The 27,465-nt window shown below is 52.6% G+C and overlaps 5 protein-coding genes across 5 annotated transcripts; 4 read left to right on the top strand and 1 right to left on the bottom strand.

Moving 5' to 3' along the window:
* Window positions 1-204: 204 nt before the first annotated feature.
* Window positions 205-1,275, bottom strand: Z520_10039 (uncharacterized protein; the record flags this gene model as incomplete). The annotated part of the gene is made up of 2 exons (XM_016780533.1): window positions 205-938; window positions 990-1,275. 2 exons carry the CDS (start codon window positions 1,273-1,275, stop codon window positions 205-207), a joined length of 1,020 nt encoding a protein of 339 aa, XP_016628452.1.
* Window positions 1,276-1,857: 582 nt separating this feature from the next.
* Z520_10038 (uncharacterized protein) lies at window positions 1,858-5,033 on the top strand (the record flags this gene model as incomplete). The annotated part of the gene is made up of 2 exons (XM_016780532.1): window positions 1,858-1,917; window positions 1,971-5,033. 2 exons carry the CDS (start codon window positions 1,858-1,860, stop codon window positions 5,031-5,033), a joined length of 3,123 nt encoding a protein of 1,040 aa, XP_016628451.1.
* A 629-nt stretch (window positions 5,034-5,662) lies between these two features.
* Z520_10037 (uncharacterized protein) lies at window positions 5,663-7,095 on the top strand (the record flags this gene model as incomplete). Its single annotated transcript, XM_016780531.1, has 2 exons — window positions 5,663-5,684; window positions 5,738-7,095. The coding sequence occupies 2 exons, from the start codon at window positions 5,663-5,665 to the stop codon at window positions 7,093-7,095; spliced, it is 1,380 nt and encodes a 459-aa protein (XP_016628450.1).
* A 183-nt stretch (window positions 7,096-7,278) lies between these two features.
* On the top strand, window positions 7,279-8,214 carry Z520_10036 (uncharacterized protein; the record flags this gene model as incomplete). Its single annotated transcript, XM_016780530.1, has 1 exon — window positions 7,279-8,214. The coding sequence occupies one exon, from the start codon at window positions 7,279-7,281 to the stop codon at window positions 8,212-8,214; it is 936 nt and encodes a 311-aa protein (XP_016628449.1).
* Window positions 8,215-8,949: 735 nt separating this feature from the next.
* On the top strand, window positions 8,950-27,411 carry Z520_10035 (uncharacterized protein; the record flags this gene model as incomplete). The annotated part of the gene is made up of 2 exons (XM_016780529.1): window positions 8,950-25,830; window positions 25,882-27,411. 2 exons carry the CDS (start codon window positions 8,950-8,952, stop codon window positions 27,409-27,411), a joined length of 18,411 nt encoding a protein of 6,136 aa, XP_016628448.1.
* Window positions 27,412-27,465: the final 54 nt, after the last annotated feature.

Below are 27,465 nucleotides of genomic sequence, written 5' to 3'. Positions count from 1 at the left end.
TGCCCCTCGTGAGGTGGATCGGTTATATGAGGGGGTACACGAGCGATTCTAGCTCGGAGACGCACATCTCCACCACCCATTGGCAGAGATTAGAACACATTGATAATGAGGACAAACGTCTCCTGCCTGTTTCGGCATGATTCCACCGCTCCGAACCTGTCGTGGTCACCATCCACAAACTGCTTGAACATCAAACAGACGGCCTTAGTCGGTCATCTGACGGACGTTGAGATTGATTCTCTTTCTGCTTATCCAGCCTCGCGAATGCTGGTATGGTCCAGCGTCCGCTATAGCTGGCCAATTTTGCAGCCAGGCCGGACATGTATCCGGGAGAATCTTTGGCACGCCATGCCAGGCATATCTGGATCTTCCAGACATGAGAATGGCATCTCCCGACCTCAACCGAATGACGGCAGCGTTAGCCTCGTCTTCGCCTCCCACAAGAAAGAGCCCATCGCAACCAAAACTGATGCTGATGAGGCTGTTTTCGGATGCCTCACTGACATCTCGGTGCACACTCAGTGTATCTCCGGGGCTGTAGAAGTTGACAATGGCGGCCTGGGCGACAACTTTTGGAAATAATTTCCTCAAGAGAGCGGCTATGTCGTCGGGAAACGGCGGTGATTCGCCCGCGGGATAGATTTTGTTCGTCCAGTCATACTGACCACCCAAAGTCATCCATCGCAATTTAGTTTCAAGCATCTGCGCTGAGGTGATAGGCTTGTGGATTACGGAATCCTTTGGGTAGTGCATCGTGTTGGGGTCTGCTGCGAAGAAAGAGGAGACGGACGGACCATCAATGCTCCGCGGGTAGGAGATATGATGGTGGTGGTTGAGATTAGTCTTGTGCGTGGGATTGGAGAGATCACGATGAAGTAGCTTGTTCAGCAAATCAATCTGAACTCGAGGAGGTAAGAGGGAAGGAAATACCCAAAGACCTACCCCATGTCAGCTGCGACGTGAGATGACCGACACCAGAGTGAGCGAACCAGGTAATCCGTTCACCTCGAAGGCTATACGTGGCGGCAATGTATCTCCTCGGACCTCCAGTGTGAGGTCGTCTGTGGCACTGTAGAGACAATTCGATATCGAAAAGTCGAAGTCGCTCTGACTAAGGACTTCAGACTCCACTAGTGCTGAGACACTGTTGACTTCTGGGGTTCGTGGGTCAATGATCTGCTGATCAGCCTCAATTTCTGCTACAGGCCGATTCCGCCATTGTTTGAAAAGCTCTCGCAAATATTCGGGAGGCCTGGCGCGGGCGTCATGAACCATCCTTGCCAGCGTAGCCTTGATGGTTTCCAACGACCAGCTGGCGGTCTGCTCCTTTGTTAGGGCAGGCCAGGAAATAGGAAATGCAGAAATGCTGTGGGACATGAATTTCGTGAGAATATCTCATCGTGGAAATAGCAAGATGCCAAGCGTTCCAGATTTGTGGTGCAAGCAGTTGAACTACATTCACTCATGGTCTCTCACGCTCCCTCCTCTATCTCTAGGGACATACTCTGTCAATGAAGAGTGAAGTGGTTCCCTTTGACATCTAGAGTCCAGCGGAGGTCCAGGTATAGGAGCATCTGCTCGAGCTTCCAAATCGCTGCATATTTGTCGAGACCCTTCAGCGATGAACGAGATGCCGGGTGAATGTCGGGCCGTGGTTCGGTTCCATTTCCTTTGGCGACTTGCCGTAAACAAACCCATCCAACATCCGTTCCTCCAGGCCACCCTGGGTGCCGTTCCTCCCTAGGAAGAGCTCCTCAATTTCACCTATCAACCTATGTGATATATTGATATGGTCTGTATCATGTCTCGGCGATGATTTTCCGGGAGTTTGACAGACAGCCCAAGCCCGTTTGAAGCATGGCCACCAACTGCGAAGATCCCGAGAGTGCCAACAGCGATCTGAATCCTAGAGCGAGCGTAGGTCTACGCCAGCTCCTGCGGAAGTCCCTGGCTAATGTCCTGCATGTTAGCTTCGTCAATCATCCTATATCGATCCCTCTTCTGGCAAGCGGTTAAGCAAAACTTTTACCCTCCACAACTTCGACCGCGTCAATGTCTCTCACCACACCGCGGACGACACCACTCCTTTACTGGGGCAAATCGAAGAAGTAAGCGCACGTGACTCTGGACCGAGTCATGGCGCCTGGGTGTCAAAGAGCTTGGAATGTGTGAGTCGAGCCAAACAGTTCATGCTCTCGGACACCGGAAAGGGAATCTTCAAGTGTGCACTGGCCTACTTTGTGGGCAGTCTGGCCACCTTTGTTCCCTGGTTGAGCGAACTGTTTGGCAGGCAGAACTCGAAGCACATGGTCGCCACGATCACCGTGTATTTTCACCCGGCGAGGTCTCTTGGGAGTATGCTGGATGCCCTTCTGCTCGCTACGTCCGCCTTCCTCTATGTGGCCGTCGTGTCCCTCCTCAGCATGACCATCGCCGCCTTTTTTGCAGACACCGTCCACCTTATTGAGGTTGGGCATGCCATTGTTCTGGTTGTCTTTGTAGGGGGTGGTCTCGGACTCGTTGGTTGGATCAAGCTGAGGAGGAACGATCCCTTAGTGAACATAGCATGCTCTCTGGCATCTCTGAGCCTGGTCACCATCCTCACGAAAGAAGGAGCCATTCAGGCCGGCGACTACTCCACGAAGTCTATCTCACAGATCCTCAAAATGATCGTCGCTGGTGTAATAGCTACGATGCTTGTTTCTTTCTTGATCTTCCCCATCTCCGCCAGACACAAGTTGAGGAAAAATCTCCTTCAGGTAACTGACGCACTTGCTGACATGCTCGCCTTGATCACGAGCAGCTTCTTGTCCGGTGAGGAGGCAGAGCTGGAAGATAGCGTCTTCCAGGGCATTGGTGAGCAGCACAAAAAGCTTTCCTCCACCATCCCGCAGAATCTGAAAGAAGCAAGATATGAACATTACTTGCTGGGCACTGAGAGACAAGCCCTGATCGAGGCTAGGCTAGCGCAATGTATCCAGCGAATATCACAGAGCATTGGCGGCCTGCGGAGTGCTGCAGCCATGCAGTTTGTCGTCATCAAGCAACCAGCCTTTGGTTCTGTGCAATTTGCGGCAGAGCAAACTGCTACACCGCGCTGGATGGATTCTATGGAGAGTTCTAAAGTCAGCACGGGCGAGCGAGATTTGTTGAGCTTCTTCACACCACCCTCGCCTGTGCAGGGATCGGTCAGACCGCTGTCCGGGTCGTTATCGGGCCCAACACATCCGTCGTTTCGGTCGCCCGCACAAATATTTGAGCTTTTCATTCAGAATCTTGGCCCTTCCATGAGATCTCTGGCTTTCACCTTGAAGGAAATACTTGATGACTTCCCATTCGATGCCTCAAATCGTTATGCCGTCGCCACCAATCCCAAATTCAAAGCGAGCCTTGATCGGGCGTTAGAGTTGTACAAACAGTCTCGACAAGAGTCAATTCTCGTTGTATATGGTCAGAAAGATATGGACCGATCTCGACCGATCCCTGTTCAAGCAGATTGGGAGGATGCCGCTGCTTGTTGTGGCCACTTTTCATTCTCCTTGGTGGAAGTGGCTGAATCCGTGAAAGAGTACTTGATCATCCTGGACGAGCTCCAACTTGAGGTTGACGAGCACCCTGCCGGGAGGACGTGGAATTGGCTGAAGTTTTGGCGATCACCATACAGCCAAACAGAATTGGCTGGGCTTGATCCCGATTTTGCCAAATTGGCCAAAAGGTCTGAAGAGCTCGATGTCAAGTTTAGCGACAAGCAACTCAAGCTATCTCCACAGCAGGATGTGCCTCAATGGCCCGATCAACCTCGCTTCAAACAACTATTTTTCCGCTACCTCTACGCTGTAGCGTCTTTCCTCCGACGCGACGATGTCAGATTTGCAATCAAAGTCGGACTAGGCGCCATGTTGTACGCACTTCCCAGTTTTATCCCCTCGACACGTCCATTATACCAGCACTGGCGAGGGGAATGGGGCTTAGTGTCTTACATGCTTGTGTGCAGCATGACAATTGGCGCGTCAAACACGACAGGCTACTCGAGGGTACTTGGAACCTGTCTTGGAGCTGCTCTCGCGGTGGCCGCGTGGGAAATATCACATGACAACCCCTTCGTCCTGTGCCTGTTTGGGGTTTGCATGGCGTATTGGACTGCATACATGATCATTGGGAAAGGCAAAGGCCCGATGGGACGATTCATCATGTTGACATACAACCTCAGTGCCCTGTACGCGTACAGTCTTGCTGGTCGTGACGACGAAGATGATGGAGATGAAGAGGACGCTGCGAAGAATCCCTTGATTCTTGCAATAGCCGGACATCGTGTCGTCGCAGTAATCTCCGGCTGTATATGGGGATTGATCATTACACGCGCCGTCTGGCCCATATCGGCTAGGCAAAAACTGAAAGACGGCCTTGCACTTCTGTGGCTTCGTATGGGCTTGATCTGGAAGAGGGACCCGCTGGCCACACTGACCGAGGGTGTCCCTCCAGACCGATATATGAACCTGCGCGAGGAATTCTATCTGCAAAGATTCCTGGCTAAGCTCCAGGGTCTGGCGGAGGCTAGCAAAAGCGAGTTCGAGCTCCGCCGGCCATTCCCACATGCGATTTATGGTCGGATTCTTAAAAGCACCGAGCAGATGCTTGAGTCGTTTCATGCAATGAACGAGGTGATTCTCAAGGATCTGAACACATCCCCTGGCGAGGAGGCACTTTTGAAGGCCACGGCCAACGAACGAGCACAGCTGTGCCGGCGAATCAGTCACTTGTTCAGCGTTCTTGCAAGTTCCATGAAGTTGGAATACTCAATCACGAGTGACGCGTTGCCCAGCATTGACCAGACGCGGGATAGGCTCCTGGCAAAGATTTTCGAGTATCGGCAGAATGACGCGCAAGAACAGAAGACTAAAGATGAAGACTACAGTCTCTTGTACACGTATGCCCTAGTCACAGGCCAGCTAAGCCTCGGGATACAGGATGTGCTGAAAGAGGTAGAAAATCTGTTTGGTGTCCTCGACGAAGAGGCGTTGCGGTTGCAATAGCCACGAGGACATGGATTGAAGTCGACGACAATCCATCACCACCTAATCATATTCAGCACAGTGTGCGTTGGGCTGATGCTGTTTTCTTTTGTAGACTCCCAAGTGCTGTTTCTGACAGCTAAGCCATGGCCAATGGCCGGTTCTGTAGACTGCGCCACACGCGTCTTGATTGTGGAATGTCCATGTAAGCCGCAGGGAGAGTGCTCGATGAAGTACCTACCTAGGGTAGGCACTACGTACGGCGGGTCGATACCTCGAAGTAGTTGAACCACTAGTGTACAAGTACTGAGCAATTCTCGGTGCGGCGGAGAGCCGCCTTGCCTGGGTTCCTGAGGCGCGAGCTTCGGGGGAAGAACAGCCTGGCGGCCTCTGGGTCGCCTAAAAGCCCACTAGCCGCGTCGTGTGCTTGCCCACCACGAAGCGTGGCTGTGTTTCTGATATTCGAATAAAAGGGCGCGGTCGGACACTCCTGCCTGCGCCTGTCGACGAAACCGGCGTCTTCACATCTGTAGAGACGGATCGAAGTTTTGCAATACTTCACAAACGCTCGACTAAGGAACAGTGTGTCTGTTTGGCCACAGGACGCTCCGTCTCTGGTCCCCAAGGAAATCACGACTACCTGAAGCGCGATGCTAGATGAGAATCTGCCGAGTACGTGTGACTGCCTATCTTCCTTCCACCATCCCCATTGCTAAGAATTGCAGCCTTTGTCCTTAAACCATCCAAAGACAAACCCAAGCAATTGTCCACCTTTCTCTTTTCCCAGCATGGAGCCGAATATGAGCCCTCTTACACGGTACGACATTTAGACCCAGACCAACATGCTTCGAGAAACCGATATGCGGCAGCACTATACGATGCCTTCAGCCCTGAAGTTCTCTATGCCGAAGTCCTACTCATTCCTGAATGGACCCAACCTCCTCCTCTCTCCGAGCAAGCCAGATTGAATGGTGCGATCCCACCCCCTCCCGAACCCATCCTCCCGTCCGAGTTCGTCATACAGCTGTACAATCCAGATCAACAGATTGTGGTGAGACACAAGACGGCAAGTTTCAACAGATCTGCATCATGGGAATTCGAGATGCCACAACAGACCTTCCGGGCTCCATCCGGGTCTGCGCTTGATCGGACACAGTATGATCCAGCTGCTTCCGAAATCACGCCCAAAATTGTCTTCAAGTGGAAGAAGGACAGCAAATTCTCAAAAGATCTGGCATGCTTCATGTCTGGCAAGAGTACGGATATAGAAGGTAAAGGAAAACACAGAGACCCAGACATCACGGTGTCAATATTCAAGGCTCTGAAAGAGCTGACCTTGTACGAGCCAAATCTGCAGAGGGTGGACATTGAGGATCTGAAAGGGTTCGAGGTAGTCCTCCTGCTTGGGGCTGTGGTGATCCGTGACGTATATTTTGGTTCTTTGAAGGAAGCCTTTAACCTTTCTGTCAGCAAGAAATCCAACCCGGCTAGCCCAACTGCTGGAAGTGCAATCCTACAATCCGACGCCAGACCTCAATCAGTTTCCCCTACCCACGACCCGCGAATACCATCCACAGACCCGCGGACTCAGTGGGAGATCGAAGCAGAGTCTGCTCGACTGCGGAGGCAGGCGCTAGAGGAAGAAAGGCAAAGGCGGCGCCGTGAAGAGGAGGAGGAACGATTGACCCGGCAGCTGTTGGAAAGGGAGGAGAAAGAACACCGGAGGAAAAAGCATGCGGAAATTCAACAGGAGACTCAGTGGCTCCAGCAAATGTATGGACGGGAAGATGCATCTGCCCGTCCAGATCTTCCTCCTCGAGATCAGCGGCACCACTCCGAAGCAGGACAATCAGCTTATCTTCAGACGCAACAAGGACAATATCCCGTGGCACCATATGTCAACGGCTGGGGGGGATATCCCCCAGGTCCGTACATGTCGGGAGCTGCTTCACAGTCAAGTTTTCTCACGCCCGTGCCTGCACAGCAACCACAAATCAAACCAAAATCGAGCATTTTCAATTTTCGGCGTCGAAGCGACCAGGATGCAAACAAGTTGCAAAGGAAGCGAAGTGCCGTGTTTTGATAGTAGATGGAGCTTCCTCTTTCGGCTACCACGGACCCTGTGCACGGAATCTGATCGGTGATTTCCCCGATCGAACCTCATGTCATGACTTCAGAGAAATTTCGAAACGTGTTGCCATCTCTGTCTGTCTTCAAAGCAGATTTTCGATTCCCTGCTATATCATTTCTAGCCTCAATTTTGAAAATGGCTACATCCTTGGGCAAAAGAATTGTCTTCACGGGGGGTTCTGGGAAGGCCGGACGACACTGCATTCCGTATTTGTTGAATAAAGGACACCAGGTGCTAAATCTGGATCTGGTGGACTTCCCGAAAGACCACATCCCTCCGGGAAAGAGTGTGTACACGATGAAGACAGATCTGACTGATGGCGCTCAAGTATTCAATGCATTGTCGTCGTTGTTTTCGATGAGCGAGTTCGCTCTTCCGAAGCATCCTGGGCCTCCTGACGCTGTCATCCACTTTGCAGCGTATGCCCGAAACATGATCGTGCCAGACAGCGAGACTTTTCGGGGCAACGTCATGAGCACATACAATGTGATCGAGGCTGCTTGCAAGTTGGGTGTCAAGAAGATTGTCATTGCCAGCAGCGAGACGACCTACGGTGTTTGCTTCACGCAGGGAGACGATGACTACCATTCTTTTCCTCTGGATGAGGAAACTTACGATCGCAACCCGGAGGATACCTACGCCTGCAGCAAACTGACTGGGGAGCGAATTGCACGAACTTTTGCCCGACGATTCAATATCGATATCTACGCTTTGGTGATCGGCAATGTGATTGAACCACATGAATACGAGCTCAATTTCCCCCGACACGTAGGCAAACCAGAAACCAGGAAAAGAAATGCCTGGAGCTATATTGATGCTCGGGATCTTGGTCAGATTTGTGACCTGTGCGTCGCAAAGGACGGGCTCGGCTTCCAGGTGTTCAACGCAACCAACGACACTATCACGACGACAGTACCGACAGAGGAGTTCTTGAAGATGCACTGTCCCAACACGCCAATCACGCGGAAGATGGGTGAGTGGGAGGCGCCACTCTCTAACAAGAAAATCCGAGAAGTTCTGGGATTTAAGGATGTCCACGATTGGAGGAAGTATTACACTCACAAGGAGTAAAGCAATCCATGTCTTTTAGTTGACAGAATGACTAAAGTGCGCTAAAGCCTTCGGTTTCCACTGCTCCAATCAGTATGAGTGCTTCCGGCATCCCTTGTCCCCTGTCCAGCTGAACCAAAGGAAGGGAGCGTATGGGTTGTCGGGTGGTTTGGAACCACGAACGGTTGGTTGTGTTCAATCGACGACTGGTAATTTATCAGTGCTCAGTAACTCCACGTATACACAGATTATCCAAAGTGAAATGTGTGAACCGAGTAGATTTGCCCTGATTTGAGGCTGTTGTGGGCTTCCCGAGTGAGGGTTGTGGCAGCTCCCTACCGCTCGCTAGGCACGCACCTAGGCGAGCCCTAAATGACCATGGTGGCAAGTTCCCAGGCTTCGGAGTTCGGGTTGTACTGCATACCTAGGCCACCCCAGGCTGCATAGGTACAGGTAGCCTGGTCGCCATGCCCAGCCACTCAAATCTCGTAGCAGGTCGCACTTGCAAGACGCGAAAGACAATTCCATCATCGCTACTGCCAGCGCAGCAGGCCGTACTCGGTACTGTTTTTGATTCATTTGCGCAGGACAACCATCTTTCCGACCATCATCATTCCGTGAACTGCGACCATCGACATCAAACGCGTCGTAGGTATGATACAAGTGGTACTGACAGCGCTCATCTCTTCCGTTCGATCGAGCCAAGTCCGCATGTCGAGAACGCCCTGACGCTTCTGCATTTCCATCTGATGTGCCATGCGAAAATCCAGCTCAGGCCGGCATCGAGCCGGCTCAGAAGCATCTGCCAGGCCCGAGCGACCGAGGAATGACGACCAAGACTCTCCGAAGGGGCGTTCCGCTGCAGATGCGATGACCACTCCATCTTCGCGCCGCAAATCCAGCCGTCGCGACAACTACGAAGAGACTGATATCACTTATGCGACAACGATCACCGAAGAACCCTCACAAATATCTGATCGATACCGAAATGATTTACGAAAAGATTCCGAACCCAGTGACACGCGGAAACGGTCAAGTAGGACCGATAAAAGGACGAAATATGAGAAGAGTCGGGGGAACGAGGAAGACAACGATTCACGGAGGCCGAGGAAGGAAGATAGCCCTCGTGACTCTCGCAAGTCCAGCAAGTCAAGTGGAAAGGAGAGCGCCCGCGTCTACCAGAACAATAGCGCTTCTCTACCTGAAAATCAGTTCCCTGGAGAGGTCCCGTCTACTTATTCTCAGCCATACCGGCCACCTGGTCTAGCCGCAGAGTACTATGGCGACAACGGAGAATCAGTGGCCTTCCAGCCCGGCGTACGCCCCAATGCCCCAAATATTGTCACCAGCGCAGAGCAGGCCCATCTTCTGGAGCCGACCATCGAAGCCAAACCTCCTCCTGAGCCAAGCAGTATGGGTCAAGTCGGCGCTGCTGCTAGCTATTTCGATAATGCCAGTTATGATGGTGATGTGGGATCGCAGACGACCCCTTCAAAGCCTCCTCAGAAGCTGAACTTGGGATCCAATAAGCCTTCCAAGCATAGCTACTACGGGGTGAGCCCCAGAACCAGCCCCGTCCCTCAAGGGAATCATGCACCATTCGGACACGCTCCTGGCACGATTGGCTCCTTCCCAGCCTCGGGGACTGCTGCCATGGGCCTGGCCGCCGAGTATTACGCCGGTGGAGGTGCAGGTGGAGCTGGAGGTGGAGGTTCATCGTCCAGTGCATATCAAACGCCCAACAGACCTTCATTGGGTGCGCAAATGGCGTCAACCCCATATTCTGCCCCTGCTGGAATTGGTGGCTCACACCAGTATTCAAACGCAGCTTTGTATGGCGGCGCCGCGGCGCTTGCTGGAGCAGCAGCTGGTGCTTACGTCTCTGGCCACCATCACCATCCACCCTCATCCGGCCAGCATCAAGACTCAACAAACGCTGCCGGATTGGCCCACGGCTACCCTGCATCACAGGGAACCCAAATGCATCATGCTCACCGACATAAACATCAGGGGCTTTTTGGAAGGTTCATCGATTGGTGGCGAGACCCCGAAGCAGTAGCGCGATTCGAGGAATACACCGAGACAATTGGGGTTTGTAAATATTGCTTCGATCCCATGAGCTCACCCGCCGATGCCCCCCGCAGACATGACTATCGCCGGAGGAGGCCGTCCCCTGGGAGCCGGCATGGGAGTACGACACGGGTAGACAAGATGTATAGATACAGCTCGGATGAAAATCTTCGGAAACACTCCTCGGTCAAGAAGAAGATGGTAGTAGGGGGCTTAGCCGGGTATGGGGCGGCGAAACTCGGGGAAGCAATGGTCAAACAGAAACACGACTTCGATGACACGTATCCTGTGAGAGCCGGGCGCCCTGCGGACCAGAGCCGTGTCAGTTTTCAAGAAGAGCACCAGCTTCGACGATACGATGACGAGAAATTTGAAAGACCGCATAGCCGTCAAGGGGCGGGGAGAAGGAAAACATCTTTGGCCCAAAGAGGACACCGAGCCCGTCGATCGAGTTCATCGTCCTCGAGCTCACGTTCTCACGCGATGTCTCGTGGCGCAGCATTGAGCGCTGGAGTAGGCGCAGCTGGGGTTGCCCTTGGATCTGCAGCTCTCGGTGCAGAACACCGGCGTCGAAGTAAAAGCAGGAGTCGATCACCAAGTTCGAGGAGGAAATACTTTTCCAAACGAGTATCTCCAATGCATTCATATGTCGACCTCTCGACGACCAACCAAGGGACAGGTGGACTGATGAGCTTCTTCACCAGCCCATCGGCTAACTCAAGGAAGGGCAAGAAGCCGAAAGGCCTCTTCAATTTCTCAAATGCCTCGAGTTCCTCATCCGACGCAGATCTACGATTTGGCGAGGGGACCGTTCGCAGAACGATATCCCAGAAGCGACTCCGAGAAAGAGAGAGGCAGGGCAAGCAGCATCGGAACAACCCCGTGGCTGCGATGGAAGACCTGGTTATCACGGGTACTGCCCTTGCTGGCGAAGCTAATCGACGAGAGCAAAAAGGTAGGCGAAAACAGGAAGCTGATAAGTATACAGGTCCAGCCGGCAGGCATGCAGACGGACGTCGAATCTCCATGGCCGATCACGAAACTTCAGGCGGACAGGACGATGAATGGTATGACACAGATGGCGGAGGCGACTCCGAAAGCAGTGTGGATACAGCAATGGCATACGGTGGAGGGTTCTCTGCTTCCCAGAGCCGAGAGCATCTCACTCAAGGCGGCCAACCATCAGTATCGGGCTACAACTTCAGGGAAGATGATCAGAGACAATACCAGAATAGTTTGGGACGAGCAAACCTCGGGCATGCGCCATCCTTTCCCATCTCCTCAGTCGAAACGGCGGCCCTGGCGAGTGCGGGAGGCGCCCTGGGTGGCTGGATGGCTTCGAATGCACTCTCGCAGGAATCTAATCCGCCACCAACTTACAGTCCGCTAGATCCGATGCGTAAATTAGAACCTCGGCCGATATCAGATCCACCGTCCAAGGCTACCTCTCCGCAGACTACCAGAGTATCGTCAACGTCCGTGCCCCTATACCAGCCTCAACCAATGGTCCCTGTCGCACCTTTCATCGACAACAATATCTCAGAAGGCACCCAGTCCGAGAGACAGACACGATGGAAAGGCCAGAGAGCGTCGAGCCCTGTCGCAGGAGATTCAATTCCAGCCAAGTTGCCTTCCCAAGGGACCAAAAGCAGCGTTAATTTCAACCTGACCGACGAGCAGCGCGAGAAGGAAGAACGCGCCAATGGTAGGGACAGAAGGGGAAGAGGTAGTATCGGCGACAACGATCCAAGAAGGCTAGCCGATGCTACTGTTTCCCTGGAGTCCACCCAAAAGCCACCTGAGCCCCTGCGCGACCAGACTGCACCAAGGCCAAAACGCTCGTCTGACGCAGATGGAAGCTCTTTCGACGCTGACAAACGAGTGGCTGAAATTGACCGTGAATTGGAGAGGCTCTATCAGGAACACCAAAAGGCTGAAGAACGAAAGCGGAAAGAGTCGAGTCAAAAGAGAGCCGTCGAAGGTGCTGTTGCCGGCGCGGCTGCAGCTGTGGCCGTGGACTCTATCGCCAGTAAAGATAACAAGAGTAGGTCACGCGAAGAGGCAACTCCCACCCGAAAGTCCAGCTTAAAGAAATCGAGAGAGAAGGATCCCTCTTCGTCACCCGAGACGCAGCAGGAAAGAATTGCCAGAATGGCAGCTCAACGAGTCCGTTCAACGCCATCACCGGTCCAACATAACGATTATAGTGCATTCTTCGTTCCCACAGAAATCAGAGAACATCTCCAAGAACACAACGACAAGGCTGAGCATCGAGACGACTTTGGAGCAACTTTAGTAGAGATCATTCCCGGAGCGCCCAAGCCTAGGAGCTCACATCCCTTCGACCCCTTCACCTATCGACAATTTGGCCTCGAATTGGATGACGATCCTTTGTTACACCCTTGGCCTGTTCCAATTCTTGGATTGATTGAGCCCACACCGCCTGGTAGCCAGGTCCACAGTGTTGCAGGGGACGAAACGCCCATCATTGAGCCCAAATCGAAAGAGCCATCCGAGGATATCGGCGAACCACTTGAGCGGAGGGAATCCAAAGTTACGTGGGGCGATCACGACACTTATGTCTACGAGGTGGTGACACCGGAATATGAGCGCCCTGATTACGGACCTGATTCAGGCTTTCAAGGCCAGCAGAATGCAGATATTCCAACTCCGGATGAAGTTACTGAAGAGGCGATTTCAAACACCGAAGAAACCCAGCAGCGGCCTGGGGTAGGTCGGGCATGGACTCTAGATGAGAAGGAAGCAGAGAAACTTGAGAAGGAAGTGCCCGTCGTCGATGATAGACCCCAAATAAGCCGTGCCTGGACGATCAATGATACAGAAGCCGAGGAAATCGCCCAGGAGCTTCCGGAACGTCAGCCCGCGGAGGATCCTCTGGGGATCGTTCACCACGGTGTTGAAGAAGAATCTAACCCTCAGGAAGCCAAGTCGGCTTCTCTCAATGGTGGGCCTGAAGGGCGGCGAGGAGGCTCATTACCAGCAGAGACGGCTGAAAGTAACCCACAGAAAGCATTTTATCAAAGCCCTTTTGCTGAAACAGTGAGCGATCTGGGTCTCATAGGGAGTTATCCCACCACAGTCCCACCCGAGGCTAAGTCGAGGACTGTTCTCGCCTTGGAAGATGGTGGCGAGCGAAGCGGAAACGACCTACGTGAGAAGGATAACACATCTAGCACTGTTAGACCGAGCAAGAGTGACCGACGCCGTCGAGAGCGTTCCCGCTCTTCTGTGGATGCGTCTCTACCGTCTCCAGCACAACAAGTCCCTTCTGAGCTCGTGGAAGACACAACTCCGAGACAACTATTACGTACCACTGACGGTGACCGTAATCTCGAGAAAACGAGCGGTGCAACCGATTTTCCTGCCTTGGGCCTAGGATTAGGCACATCTGTCTTTTTCACAGCAGACCAGGTGGTGAAGGACAACGCTCGAAATGACGACACTGGATTAGCGAGCGGAGGCCAATACGAGTCCTCGAGATCCGAGGTGTTGCCTACGAACAGTGACCCAAAGTCGCAGGGTCGGCGCTCAGGTGTAAACGGAGAATACCACTCAGATCCTGAGGAATGGGAACGTTTACGGGAGAAGCCGAAGAGGTCGAAGACTGGCTCCAAAAGCGATGTTGGTGAGAAGACACCAAGAAATTCTAAGAACAGACGAACGGCTGAGAGCACAGACTTCGAACCGCTTCGGAGATCCCGCACCGATGACGATCTCTACGGAAATGAAAGGTCTCGACGAAGCTCAAGGCACAGCAATGGAGATCTTGGTGAAGAGTCAATCAAGGGTGGCAGCAACAAGGGTGAGGAGAGAACATCACGGGAAAGGCACCGTAAACCTTCAGACGGATATTATGAGGGTGACAACCGGTCTGTCGCGAGTAGCGCGCCGGACTCAAGAACGAAGAAGGAATCTGGTGGCTTTTTCAGCAACCTTTTCTCCAGCAACAAGAGCGATGTCAGTACATCTAGCAAGAAGAGCTCAAAATCGTCTAAGTCAGACAGTCGAGCAAATCGAGAGCGGTATGACGAAAAGGAGTCTCGAAGGAAGCGCAGGTCTAAGGACAAAGCCGAGTTTGATGACACCGCGTCTGCAGTCTCAGAACCATCCAGAAGGGATCGACGCAGCCCAGATCGTCAAACCGTGCATATTGACCCGAAAGAGGCTTCCAATGATCAAACTGTCGACGACGGATTCGTTTCTGCTGAGGAAATCGCTGGAACGCCGATTAAGGACAACGCAGACCAGCAGTCTTTTTTAGGGAGTCGCCCCGAAATGCCACAGCCAATGGACACGGATATGCCAATGGGTACTGATGGTGTCTCGGGGCCAAGGTCCGAGAGAGAGACATCTTCACCGCCCGGTATTACTAATAGTATCCAGACCGAAGCAGCCATCATTCCCACAGATGGCAAGCATATCGCGGCACCACTTGCGGCTTTGATGGCAGGAGATCATTCCGAGACTCTGCCCGACGGACCTGCGCCTGGGGTTGTCGAGGAGGTGCAGAGTCCTGAGGAAGGTTCTCCAGCCCCAATCTCCCAGTCCGCTGCGTCTCGACGTCTGTCTGCTATTCGGACAGGTGATATCCCTTCTGGTCCAATGGCGGCTAGTTCTCCAACCGCTGTACCCCTGCATTTTCGACGGCCTCCTCTATCGCCAACCAATCCACGCTTCTCCATGAGCTCGCCAGTCATGTCCCCAAGTTCGCCGCTGACTACTCCTCGAACTCGTCAAGGAAGGCCCAAGTCGACGGAATTCCGTTCCAGCAAAGAGTTTCGGCCGCTGTATCTTGTGGAGCGACAAAACTATGCGAAAACAGTGACAACCGAACTTGCTGAGGAATACCCATCGTTGCCATCCAGCAAAACCAGCTCGGCACATCCGTCTATGGAAGATCTTCGAGCTGAAGCTCATCTTCAAGACCAGGCTGAGTCTTTCACTCCGTCACGCATCAGTGCCGAAATTTTCCGTGAGCGTGGCAGACGACACAGCTCCTCATATTGGAATGACGTCGAGGAAAGACGAGAATCCCCAGACTATCTGGATTCTCGATCAGCGACGCCAGTACCCGGCGAAGCACAAAGGGCTCGTGACCAGGAGAAGAAGTCCAAACCTAAATACGAATTCCATTCACCAAGCGAGTTGCTGCAGGATCCACACCTTTTCCATGGCGAGGCCCAAGTAGACGAGCAATTTGGGCCTCATAGTCCTCTTCCCAGCGTCGCAAGTACGGATGCTGACCAGGACTATATGAGTGCACGAAGCAGAAGTCTATCTCCGACAGGGACGCGAAGTCGTAGTAGGAGTAGAAGGAGTACTTCGACCCCGAGAACAACATCAGCTGCTTGGCAAGACGGAATCCCTAGCGCTGCCGCTGGTGCTGTCGTCGGCTCTGCCTTGGCAGTTGCTGCCCACCGTGCGCTTAAAGACTCACAGGAAAATATGCCGGAGGGAGAAGCGGAGACGCCCATGAAGGCTCGACCTTATGCAGAGGAGCTAAATGATGTTGCGCCAGCAGCTGAACCAAAAGCAGTGAATGTGGCTAGACGTCGGGATGAGACGGCCTCGCAACCACCAACTGGGCATGAATCAGTTCAAGCAACTATTGATATGCATCAGAACACAAACTCGCATATCCCCACCAAAGCAACACTTGGTAGTGACGCTTGGCGAGACGTCTTCGCAGAAATTCACAGGCGCAGGCTTGACCCTGATATTCTGGTGGATGCCAGTACCGCAGCTAACACCGAGGAGCTGAGGACCGAGAGCTTGCAGCAATCAGCCGTTAACGAACTCGTATCTCCATCGAACATTGAAAGCATGGTTCCGGTGCAGTCAGTTGATGGTCTCCTATCAAATCCCAGTGAAGTTGTGGGGAGAAGCATAGTCGGGCCTGAAAAGGTAGAAACGCTTGAAGAGGAATCTGGACTGGCCAACAAGGCGACTTTGCCTGCGCTATCTTCAGCAGCTGAGCCTTCTGATCCAGTTCCAGGTCTCGAGGAGCAAGCCGAACCCGTTCAAGACTCTCAGCAGGGTCTCGAGCTGCAGATGGAAAGCGTCAAGGAGGCAACGGGACCTAGCGACGAATTGAAGAGGTCACAGCATACGGAAGACAAGGATAAGGAGGATGCCCGATTGACCTCCGATGAAGCCTCCCCACCGATGTTGCAATCTAACAAAGAGCACACCGGTGTTCTACCTCAGCATACAGAGCCGGAAGATGGGTTTGCGTCGGGCATTCAGGGTGTCGAAGATGTTGCCTCTGGGAATGATGAGCCCTTCGAAGACGCAACAGACATGCAGCCGACAGAAGCTACTCCAGCCCTAGAGTTTGAGACACCTTCGCAGCCAGAACCCGCACATTCTGTCGACGTCGACGAGCAAATCGTAGCGGCTGGCGATGCAGCGCCAGAGCCATCTCTTGCAGAGGATGAATTATCAATTACAGCGCAACTAAGCCAGGATCCTCTAGAAGAGGCATTCAAACAAGCCATGGAAGCTCGAGGATTGACTGCAGGTGCGACCGTCGAGGCAGCCTATCAAGCATTTCAACCGGAGATTCCCGACGTTGGAGGGACCCAATTGTCCACCATCCGAGAGGAAGGCGAGGCCTCCAGCCCTTCTGGCGAGCAAATCTCGGGATCAATTGACAGGGAAGGGGTCATCGGTCGTTCCAAGAAAGAGAAACGAAAACAGAAGAGGGCAAAGAAGGCGTCAACATTGGATGATCCAGTGGAACCGGACTCTACACCTGTGGAAACCGATAGCAGCTTACAGCCTGCAATGGAGGAACGACAAGACGTCGAGCCGGTCGAGCCGGTAGGGCCGATTTTGTCTGAGGAGGTCACAAAAGAGCCAACACCAATTGGGGAGGCTCCAAATCCATTTGGTAATGATTTCGAAATCAATCGCGACGAGCCGGATATGCCATCGATGTCCCAAGACGATCGTAGTGTTCTAACCTCCAAGAAATTCAGGAAGGGCAAGGAGGAAAAAAAGAAGCAGTCTCAGCTCTTCAACTGGAATGAGACTGAAATGAGTGTTGATCAGACCGAACCTGGTGAGGCTGCCCAGGCTGCCGAGCTAGAACTTCAGCAACCGCTCACCGCAACAGGCTTCTCGAATGAGCGGGAGCTGCCGGCCCTAGAAGGGCATGCCGCACCAGAGATATCTGTTGGCTCTGCGGACACAGCCCAACAGGAGTCTGATTATGCCACAGAGATAAGCTCAAAGTCGGGCAAGAAGAAAAAGTCTAAGAAGAAAAAGGGTCTTCCCATAACGATCGAAGATATCACCGGACAAGTATTCGAAGAGTCATCCGCTGTCGAAGTGCCTCGGGCGGCACCCGAGTCATTTGCACCACAAGCGGATGATGTGACCTCTGCGGTAGCGTCGATTGATTCTTCTGGCCCCATTTCTGGCCCAGAAGTCGCCAAAGACCAAGCACCGCGAATTTCCGATGCCAAGGATACGCAACTCGATGCCTCTATGCAGAAAGAAGAGTCTGGAAAGGGCCAGACGTTGGATGCCCACACTGCCGTAGACTCGGTTGAAACTGAAGTTCCACTCGCAAAGCAACAGCTTCCTGAAGACAGTGGCCAAACGCCCGTGGAGGCATTAGAGGCTGCAGGGACTCTAGTGCCAAAGGATGCCACCGCGCCGGTAAATGCTGTCGGTCCTGAGGCTGAGACGAAACAAGAGATGAGAGCGCTAGACTCATCCGTCGTGTCAAGATCGGAGGCGAGCGTAGCACAAGATGAAGGAGTTGCAAAACACCTGGAGCTTGAGTTCGAAGCCACCTCTGCTGTCGGTGATGGCGAGCGAGTCCAAGACAAACAGGATATTTCTGCGCCAACACCACCAGCAGTTGCTGAAGATGACCGTATGGAAGAACGTCCCGCAACCTCAACCCACGACGAAAGCCTGGCAAATGCCCAACCACCTACCGATGAGACTCCTCCTGGAGATCCAATAACACCCCAGGACGACGACACCTGGGCTTTCGGTACGAAAAGATCGAAAAAAGAAAAGAAAAAGAAGCGAATGTCTACTTCAGATGAAATCCAAAAAGCGATGTCTGCTCGGGAGGCCCCTTCACCAGATGAAAGTGGGGCGAAGGAAGTGTTCTCCGAAGCTAACCGGGACACGAAGGACACAGAAGACGTGCCAACTGCTCCGGAACTCTCTGGAGCTCTAGCTCGAGAAGACCCAAGCCTCGTCGAAGAAGAGCCCCGCCAAAATGAGGATGTATTCCCCATTACGACAAAAAAGTTGAAGAAGGATAAGAAAAAGAAACGTGCCAGCGCTTTCGAAGGCAGCGAAATGCCTTCATCTGTGCAAGACGGAGAGATCGCAGATATTATCACAAACTCCAGTGTCCCAGAGGATGGTTCGATGGCAGAAGAACTAACAACACAACGGCTTGCCGAGGTTCAGCCCGAGGCTAAACCAGCTTTCAGTGGAGAAGGGTCTCAAGACGTTGGTGAAATATCCAGCTCCAAGAAGAAATCAAAGAAGTCCAAGGCCAAAAAGCAGCGTCAGCCCTTGCTTGATGATGTAGCTGGGTCAGCCGACGACGTTGGAGCCGAGAACGAGAAACAGTTCCAGTCAATCATGCCCACCACATCTGCGGCCCACATCGAAGGCGCAGATACAGTTACGCCGTGGGACGAAAGGACTGGAGAGGCTAAGGATCTGTGGCCTGCAGAAGGCAAAGTCAGTCCTAATGTTGAAGATCTGAACTTAGCCGCTGCCCAGCAGCAACCAATGACAGTCTTAACGTCAGAAGTTGCGGACAACACCGATGCTGCTCCGGAACCATCAGACTCCAGCATTGAACACCATGCCGGTTCACGAGCATCGCTTGATTTTCCCGAAGAAAGGCCTCCTGCCCCAGAGTCTGGCCTTGACAAGCTGTCCGACGAGGGAATACGGTCTGTGAAGATCATGGAGGCTGAAGCCAACATCCACGATTCTTTCGCATACGATGCTGCTGCTACTGAGACAGCAATTGCTGGAAACACCCGGACAACCATTCCTGCTGAGTCCCCAGCGATTGAAAATTCCCCTTCAGAGATAGCAGTCCTGGTACCTCCTGTCCAACCTACTGCTGAACTCGCTCCCGAGCCAACAACAGATCCCGCCAAGGGATCAGCTCTTGAACCTACCGCGGAACTTCCGCCTGAACCTACTACCGACCCAGCTACGGAACCTACTTCTGAGTCTGTTGTTGAATATCCTTCCGAGCCTGCTACTGAACCTGCCATCGAGCATACCGTCGAGCCTGCCATCGAGCCTACTGTCGAGCCTACTGTCGAGCCTACTACTGAACCGAGCGATGGGACTGCAATTGAAGCTCCCGTCAAGACTTCAACCGAACTTACAGGGGTGTCACTCAGTGAAGCTAACATTGAAACTCCAATCGAGGCGGTCCCTCATGCTACCGTTGAGCCAGCAGATGGAGCTGGGGTTAAGGCTAGTAACGAGGCGGCTGTTGAACCTGCGTCCAGTCGCGAACTCCCGCCGGGTACTGATGAATTTGAACCCGTGACAGAGGAAGATTTAAGCCTCTCATCGAAGCGATCCAAGAAGGAAAAGAAAAGCAAGAAAAGCAAACGCCAGTCAACTCTCATGGCTGAAGCAACGCAGTCTAGTCCTCTGCCTAGTGAGAACCAAACGGTGACAGATGAGCCAGAGCCAGAACTTGATGAATCCACGGGGGCCAATATCAACAAGTCTATTTCCCCTCCGGGAGATAGGCAAGGCGCTGCGGCTATGACTGGAGATATTGATGAGGAAAACATGGCATCAATGTACGTGGTGGCAAAGAAAGACAAGAAAAAGAAGAAGCGGCAGTCAAACCAAGTTCCTGAAGCGCCTCAATTAAAGACTCTAACAGAGTCTAGCGACAAATCGAATTTTGAATCGGAAACTACGCCTGAATCTAGGACAATTGAGACGAGGACAGACGAATCAGGTCCTGCTTCAGAACCAATGACGTTATCTGCTCCAGAGGCTGCTCGGCCCGAGGGTGATGCATTGACTGTGGAAGGAGATTTCGAAAATATCGGTCAAGAGGACTTGGAAGCTGATTGGCAAGAGGAGTTGACACCCATGTCTACGAAGTCAAAGAGGGACAAGAAAAAGAAGAAGCGGCAATCCAACATCGAATTTGCAACTCCTGAGGCGGCTTTTGAGAACTCGAGGGAAGAGGCCTCTCAGCCAACAACGGGCAATATGGCTGGACCTTTCACTAACGATGGAACACAAACGCTGGAAACAGTTGAAGCCCTCGCTACGGAGAACGACCTTCCCACTCCTGGAGATCAAGCTGAAGAATGGTGGGCTCCTGCAGATAAGAAAAGAAAGAACCGGAAAAAGGGCCAGAACTTCAAATTGAATGAGGCCAGTCTACCCCAGGATAGCGAACCGGTTCGCCCGCATGAAGGTCCATATATCGAAAGCAGGATCGACAACGGGATCAGAGAACAGGATGTAAATCTTCCAGAAAAGGAACCGATGTCTAAAGCTGTAACTCAGCAAGATTCAGCTCCAGCGGGAGCAGGCGAAATGGCTGCTGATAATCTATCGCCAGAAGAGTCCACTTCAATTCAACTAGAAGAGCTTGATCATCAACCAGAAGCAGCCGACAACGCAGAAGAGTCGGACAAAGTCCAAAAAGTCTCCAGGCAGGATAATACTGATCTCGAAAAGCCTGTGGAGGGGAAGCTCGTCGCGGTAGAACCCGTCCAAAACGCGGCCCAACTTCTAGATGAACGTGATGTGCGGGCGGAACCACTTAACAGAACTCCAGAAGAAGATCCGACTACATCGGGGATTGACGAGACAGCCTCAATGGATCCAGTTTTCGAGCAAGCTACTCTTTCCCGCAAGAAGCTGAAGAAGGGAAAGAAGAAAGCCAGTCAATCGGCCTTCCAGAGCAACGAAGAACAAGAACCAGTCGAGACAGCCATGGGAGAAGATGATTCTTCACTGGGCCCTCCGGAAGCCGTACAACCTGTTGCCGAGAAAGAGTGGCCGACTTTGAAAACGAAGAATGGTGAAAGGAACAACCAGCAGCTTGCCTTGGATGACAGCGGCGCTGAACTTGGCGCAAGTACACCAGAAGTTGAGTCTGTAAACGTGGAAGGCTTGGACAAAGCAACGACACAAGCCTTACCCGCAGTATCTGATGCGTTGGGAGCAATACCCGACCAGGGGCCTCGAATAGATGAATTCACCGTTAGCAAGAAAAATGGCAAAAAGAAGAAGAAGCGACAGCCGACCTTTGCAGACGTTGAGGAGCTGCCGGTATCAGTTGAAGCTTCAGCTAGTCCGACCCCAATTACCAACAGTGAACACTCAGAGGAGAAACCTTCGTTCTCGGCAATCGAAGGAGAGGTTGCCAGCGCGCCGCAAACAGAAGATTTGGGCGAAGACCATCGCTTCGATTCTGCCGCTCTCAATACCGAATCTAAAACCATTGGTGATGCTGAACGACAGGACGAGGTCTCGATGGATGCTTTGCCCATCCAAGAGCATGCAGTCATGGAGGGCCAAGATTCTGTGGGAACAACAGCTGAGGAAGTCCATAAGGTCGCACCCGCAGACATTCAAGCGGGTGGCATCGAAAAATTTCAGTCAAATAGGCACTCCGTTGCCGATGTGCTCACCACAACGCTCTCAGGGGAGAAAAGAGCTGATGTTGCCAGTGGTGGTCCCGACTCACTAGCAGCTTCTGGGGTTCGTGGAATTCCTGTCCTTGCTGAAGAAGTCGATGAAGCACCGATGACAGCGGACACCGATTGCGCACATGTTAAAGAATCGTCGACTCTCGTCGCTCCAGTGTCGATAGAAAGTAGCCAAGCGCACATCACAGAGGAGAATCTGCCTGAGATGCTAATAGCAACGCCTGCCACGCACTCACAATTCGACCAATTAGCTGGCCCAGATACAGCGAAGCCACTCCGGGTTGAGACACTGCAGTTCCACGAAGAACTTCCGCCCGAGTCCTCAACAGCACCTCCCGCCGGACGTGCGGAGGTCGAAGTTATACCCACAACAGACGTGCGGAGCGGAACGACGAAGGTGAACAAGGGCATCGATGACATACTAGAAGAAGACGACTCATTTACGCGACCGAAGAAGAAGAAGACCAAGAAACAGTGGCAATCCACCTATGAAGAGCCTGTTTCTGATCCCCAACAATTCGAAGATACGGAAGCTGAGGCCATAGCGAAGGGAGCCGAAGCTGGACCCGTCTTCGAACCTGCAGCGATCAATCCTCCAAAACAAGTTCCAACTGCGGTACAAACGAATGACACTGTCGCGAAGGAAGAAATTGCTTCTTCGTCGGCAAAGGCAAAGAAGGACAAGAAAAGGAAGTCGAAGATACTCCCAGTCGAGGACGAGGTAAATGCACCTCAGTCCACAATTCAAGATGATCTCGAACCAGTCGAAGTGGCGACACCAAGTGAGTTCCAGCCTGAAAAAGAAGCCGTTGCCAGATCAATCGACGCAACGATTCTGGAGCTTGACCACGAACATGATGTTGCCAAGGAAGCTACGGAGGCATTGACTGCAGAGCGTCTCACTACGGTCGAACCAACAGAGAACGTGTCCCATGGATCGCCAAGTAGAATCCCAGAAGTCATGCAGACTTCCCCATCAGCTGCAGATGATACGGGCGTACCCGAAGAAACTTCCTTCAGCTCTGAATTTAGACCTGAAATGCCGGAAGGAACAATCGAGAGCAAGCGTGAAGACGCTCCTACAGTGGAGGAGCCTGACGCTGTCTGGTCTGACCTTCCCAAAGCGAAAAAGTCCCAAAAGGAGAAGAGGAAGAGCAAAAGAAAATCAGCTTTCGAAGAAGAAGCGAAGACGGATGATCTTGATGGACCAAGAGCAGAGAATGAAATCGATACACGGCGAGATGACGTTCCTCCAAACTCTGTCAAATCATCACAAGCAGCTGAGGTGCAGCCCGAATCTGAATGGGGATTCTCCAGCAAAAAGACCAAGAAGAAGAGTAAGAACAGTAAAGCCTTCACAGCTACTGGTGACTTCGGAACATCAGGCACAGCAACGCCATACTCTAATGGCGAATTCGCATCCGCTGTACAAACACCAATTCAACAGACAGGATCACCAGAACCCATGGAGGACGTCAATGCAGAACAAACCTCGGTCCCCGCACCTGAAGCTGAGAGTGCCGATTACTTTGCTCCAGCGCCAAGCAAGAAGAAGTCAAAAAAGGACAAGCAGAGGAAATCATTTCTTGCTTGGACAGGAAATGAAGATCAGACGGCCGAGGATGCGTCCGGGACGTCGACACCGGCACCATTTACCGAACCAGAAATATCAAGGACCGCTGAAAGTCTCGAAATGGGTGCAGTCGCCGCCGAATTGGAGAAAGACAACGCCAAAAGGAAGCCCGAAGTTCCGGATTTGCCTCTGGAGTCACATGAGACGAAGACTGGGGACAACTTGCAATCAACTGTCTCGGTTGTTGACCAAGAAGCGCTGCATCCTGAGGACTACACCAACATTGCCGCAGACACTCACGGATCAACAGTTTCATCCGCTGAACGCGCACCTGGTCAGCGTGCTTTGGACAAATTGCATGATTCAATGTCTACACCGGATCAACCTGCATTTTCATCTATCAAAACAAGCGCTCAAGATGATACACTGCCACATGATATGGAGCCTGAAGTTGCGCAACCCATCATCAGGATCGGTCATAGATTGCTTGGAACGGCAACGGATACTGCCGGGATAGTATCAGATCCGTCTAAAGCCAAGATTGGTGCCGAGTCAGAAAACGATCAAGTGACTCCATCATTGAAAGAGCATGGCATGTTTCAGGCGCAAGACGAACACGCAGGGCTCATCGCAGCTGACAGCGGGGTTCCAGAGGCGACCGATCATCAGCAAGGTGTATTTGAGAACGACAATATCACGCCAGAGGGACCACCAACTGATATCAAAATCAATGAAGAGGATGCTATGGCGCCCGCTACATCCGCAATTCATAAGGATACAGAAGGCAAAAGAGGACTTGACGAAACTGATTTTAGTACCATCAAAGATACTTCGAAGCGCAAGAAGAGCAAAAAGGGTAAGAAGGGGAAGACAAAAAGCGGAATCTTCGATGGGGCCGAGGATATCGAGCCGCAGACGGAGCTCGACCGAACGGAAATTCGAGAGCCTGGAGTCGCTGAAGCTGTTCATTTTGAGGGCATGGAGATTTCAGGATCGCGAGAACAGCCCCCAGAGAATGCCGACAATTTGTCGGATGTGAGTGAGACCACGCGTGACAGGCGAAAGAGAAGAAGATCACCTCCGGCTTGGACAGGTGAAGAGCCTGAAGACCTCCCAAGAGATCACGCCCTTACTCCACCACCTGAACATGACGATATTATGGACACCGCCCTGGGTGTCGCAGCAGGACTTGGCTTTGGTGCTGGAGAAACCGAGTCAACCAGAGAATCGTCCCGAAAAGTGCCGTCGCCTGTTCGTCAACCGTCTGCCGGGTGGTCTTTTGCTAAGCTAGATCCTATTACAAAGCTTACCGATGCGGACACGAACCGAGACAGCGGTGTCCAGTTCGAGTCGCCGACCCTATCCTCTGGCGATTTTACATCTCAAAGGGACAGCGGCTATGTCCCAAGTCCCACAATTCAACACGGAGAATTCAGGTCTACTAGAGACAGCAACGCAGATATGAATCTACGTCCACCTCGACCTCAATCCCCCACCAGCTCGACAGAAGATGTATCCGAGACCGTGGCCAGCAGAAAGCATGTCGATCAGTCGGCTAGTCTCGAGACGCCGAGAAGAAAGCCTTCGCCGGTGGAGTCCACTTCCAAGGACAGATCCTCGGTCCTTTTCAATTCTTCTCCCGCCATACTATCCCCGCTAAACACGGATATCCGAAGCAGAAGTCCTCAAGCTATATCAAGTCCCCTTCGGAGGAGCCCCAGCATTCATGGTCACCATCACAGTCGGGAAGAGCTAAGACAACAAAAGGCCAAAATTCCTCCACATCACGAAGACAGTGACCAACTGGCTTCGAATCTCATTGATCGGTCAGCTGCAGCACCAGTGGATCGCTCGGCGTTTGACTCGCATTGGCACACCAACATCAATCGCCCGTATTCGCCAGGTAAGACGACACTGAAAGCCATCAATGAAGATGCGCATGAGCCTACTTCACAGGCGCATCCATTTTCTGATCCGCCCGCACCTCTTACGCCTCGACATTCAGCAGAGAACAACAGCCTTGCGGCAGCTGGCTTGGTGGCAGCCGCCGGAGCAGCGGCGTTTGCGGCGACCACAATTGCTTCACGTGACTCGCCGGCTCCCGGCGCTAAAGCACTTGGCAGAAGCAAGTCCCGAACCTCATCGTTGCGCAACCTGCGCAGCGCTTCAATCTCACCGTACGACCCGGCCAATTTCGCGTCGGAGTCATCGCAGGGACCGGCAAATGCCCAGATCGCCGGCAAGGCTGCGGCTCGCGACAGGGAAATGGCAGAAGTATACGTAAGTTTGGCACAATCTAACGGATAACTCCTATTCCTAACAGCCTCTCAGGATGGGTATGGTTCATACCCGGGCAGTCCCCGCTCCCCTACGCGACCTCCAAGTATCCGACAACGACAGAGCATGCAGCAGATCAGAGATCTTGAGGCAAAAGTGGACCAGCTCGCGAGTGAGAACCGCTCCTTGGCCGAAGCAAAAATCGTCACGGAACAGCAACTGGAACAAGCTCATTTTGAACGCAACCGAACTGAAAACTCTACGGTAGCTTTCAATGCACAAATCCAAGAACGGGATGCGGAAATCACGCGTCTCAAGCAAGAGGTGGCGTCTCTGATCGCTACGCACGACTCGTTGAAGAAGGAACACGAACAGACCTTGATCGGCCTCCGGCAAAACTATGATGAGGCGCAATCGCAATGGCAGGATTCTTTGCAGGAATTGGAAGCACTTCGATCCAGGCACAACGAGCTGTCTACCGGCATGGAATCCATTGTCAAGCATGAAATCGATACAGCTCTTAGTGAGAAAAATGCAGAGATTCAACGACTCCAGGGAGATCTAGAAGCGGCAAGAGAGAAGATCAGAGAGTTACAATCTCAGATATTGTCAAGGGGTGCGGACGATGTGGTTGTCTTCCACGACGAAGACTACTTCGATCAAGCGTGCCAGAAATTATGTCAACAAGTCCAAGGATGGGTCCTACGATTTTCCAAATCCAGCGACCTTAAACTTTGTCGGACAACAAACGAGGTCCGGGACGAGAAAATCGTGGACCGATTCGACAATGCAATCTTAGATGGTTCCGATGTGGACGTCTACCTGGCGGACCGTGTCAAGCGACGTGATGTCTTCATGTCGGTGGTGATGACTATGATCTGGGAGTATGTCTTTACCAGATACCTCTTTGGTATGGACCGTGATCAACGACAGAAACTGAAGCAGCTGGAGAAGAACCTCGGAGAAGTGAGAGCGCAGAGCGCGGTGCACCAATGGAGGGCCCTCACGCTCACATTGCTCTCCAAACGAGAAAGTTTCAAAGCGCACCGAGAAAGTGACACCGAAGCAGTGGCAATTGAGATCTTCTCCACACTGTCACGCTTCCTCCCTCCGCCGCAGCACCTAGAGGAGCAGATTGTGGGATCTCTGCGCAACGTGATGCGCACGGCGGTCGAATTATCGATTGAGATGCGCACCCAACGAGCTGAATACATCATGCTACCGCCATTACAGCCCGAGTACGATACCAATGGCGATCTGGCTCGGAAAGTGTATTTCAATGCAAGTTTGATGAATGAAAGAAGTGGCGAAACGACAAGCAATGAGGAGTTGGAGCGTGAACGTGCGGTGGTTCGGATGGTACTGTTCCCGCTTGTCGTCAAGAAAGGGGACGACAATGGAGTGGGAGACGAGGAGATTGTGGTATGCCCTGCACAGGTCCTGATCGCCAGACCGGACAAGCTGAAGAGGGTGAAGAGCTCGACACGGCACGCTAGCGGCGGCAGCGACGCTAAGAGCTTGCGGGCTGTGAGCACGCATAGTCTTGCCATGAGCGGCATTGAGGGGAACGAGAACATGTTCTGATGGCAAAGAGCAAGTTGATGAGTCATATCGGGGAATATGGGTTTATCTGCATGG

This window comes from Fonsecaea multimorphosa (genome assembly GCF_000836435.1).
Source record: "Fonsecaea multimorphosa CBS 102226 unplaced genomic scaffold supercont1.27, whole genome shotgun sequence".
Lineage (NCBI taxonomy): Eukaryota > Fungi > Ascomycota > Eurotiomycetes > Chaetothyriales > Herpotrichiellaceae > Fonsecaea > Fonsecaea multimorphosa.
This window is presented reverse-complemented; position numbering and strand designations above follow the sequence as displayed.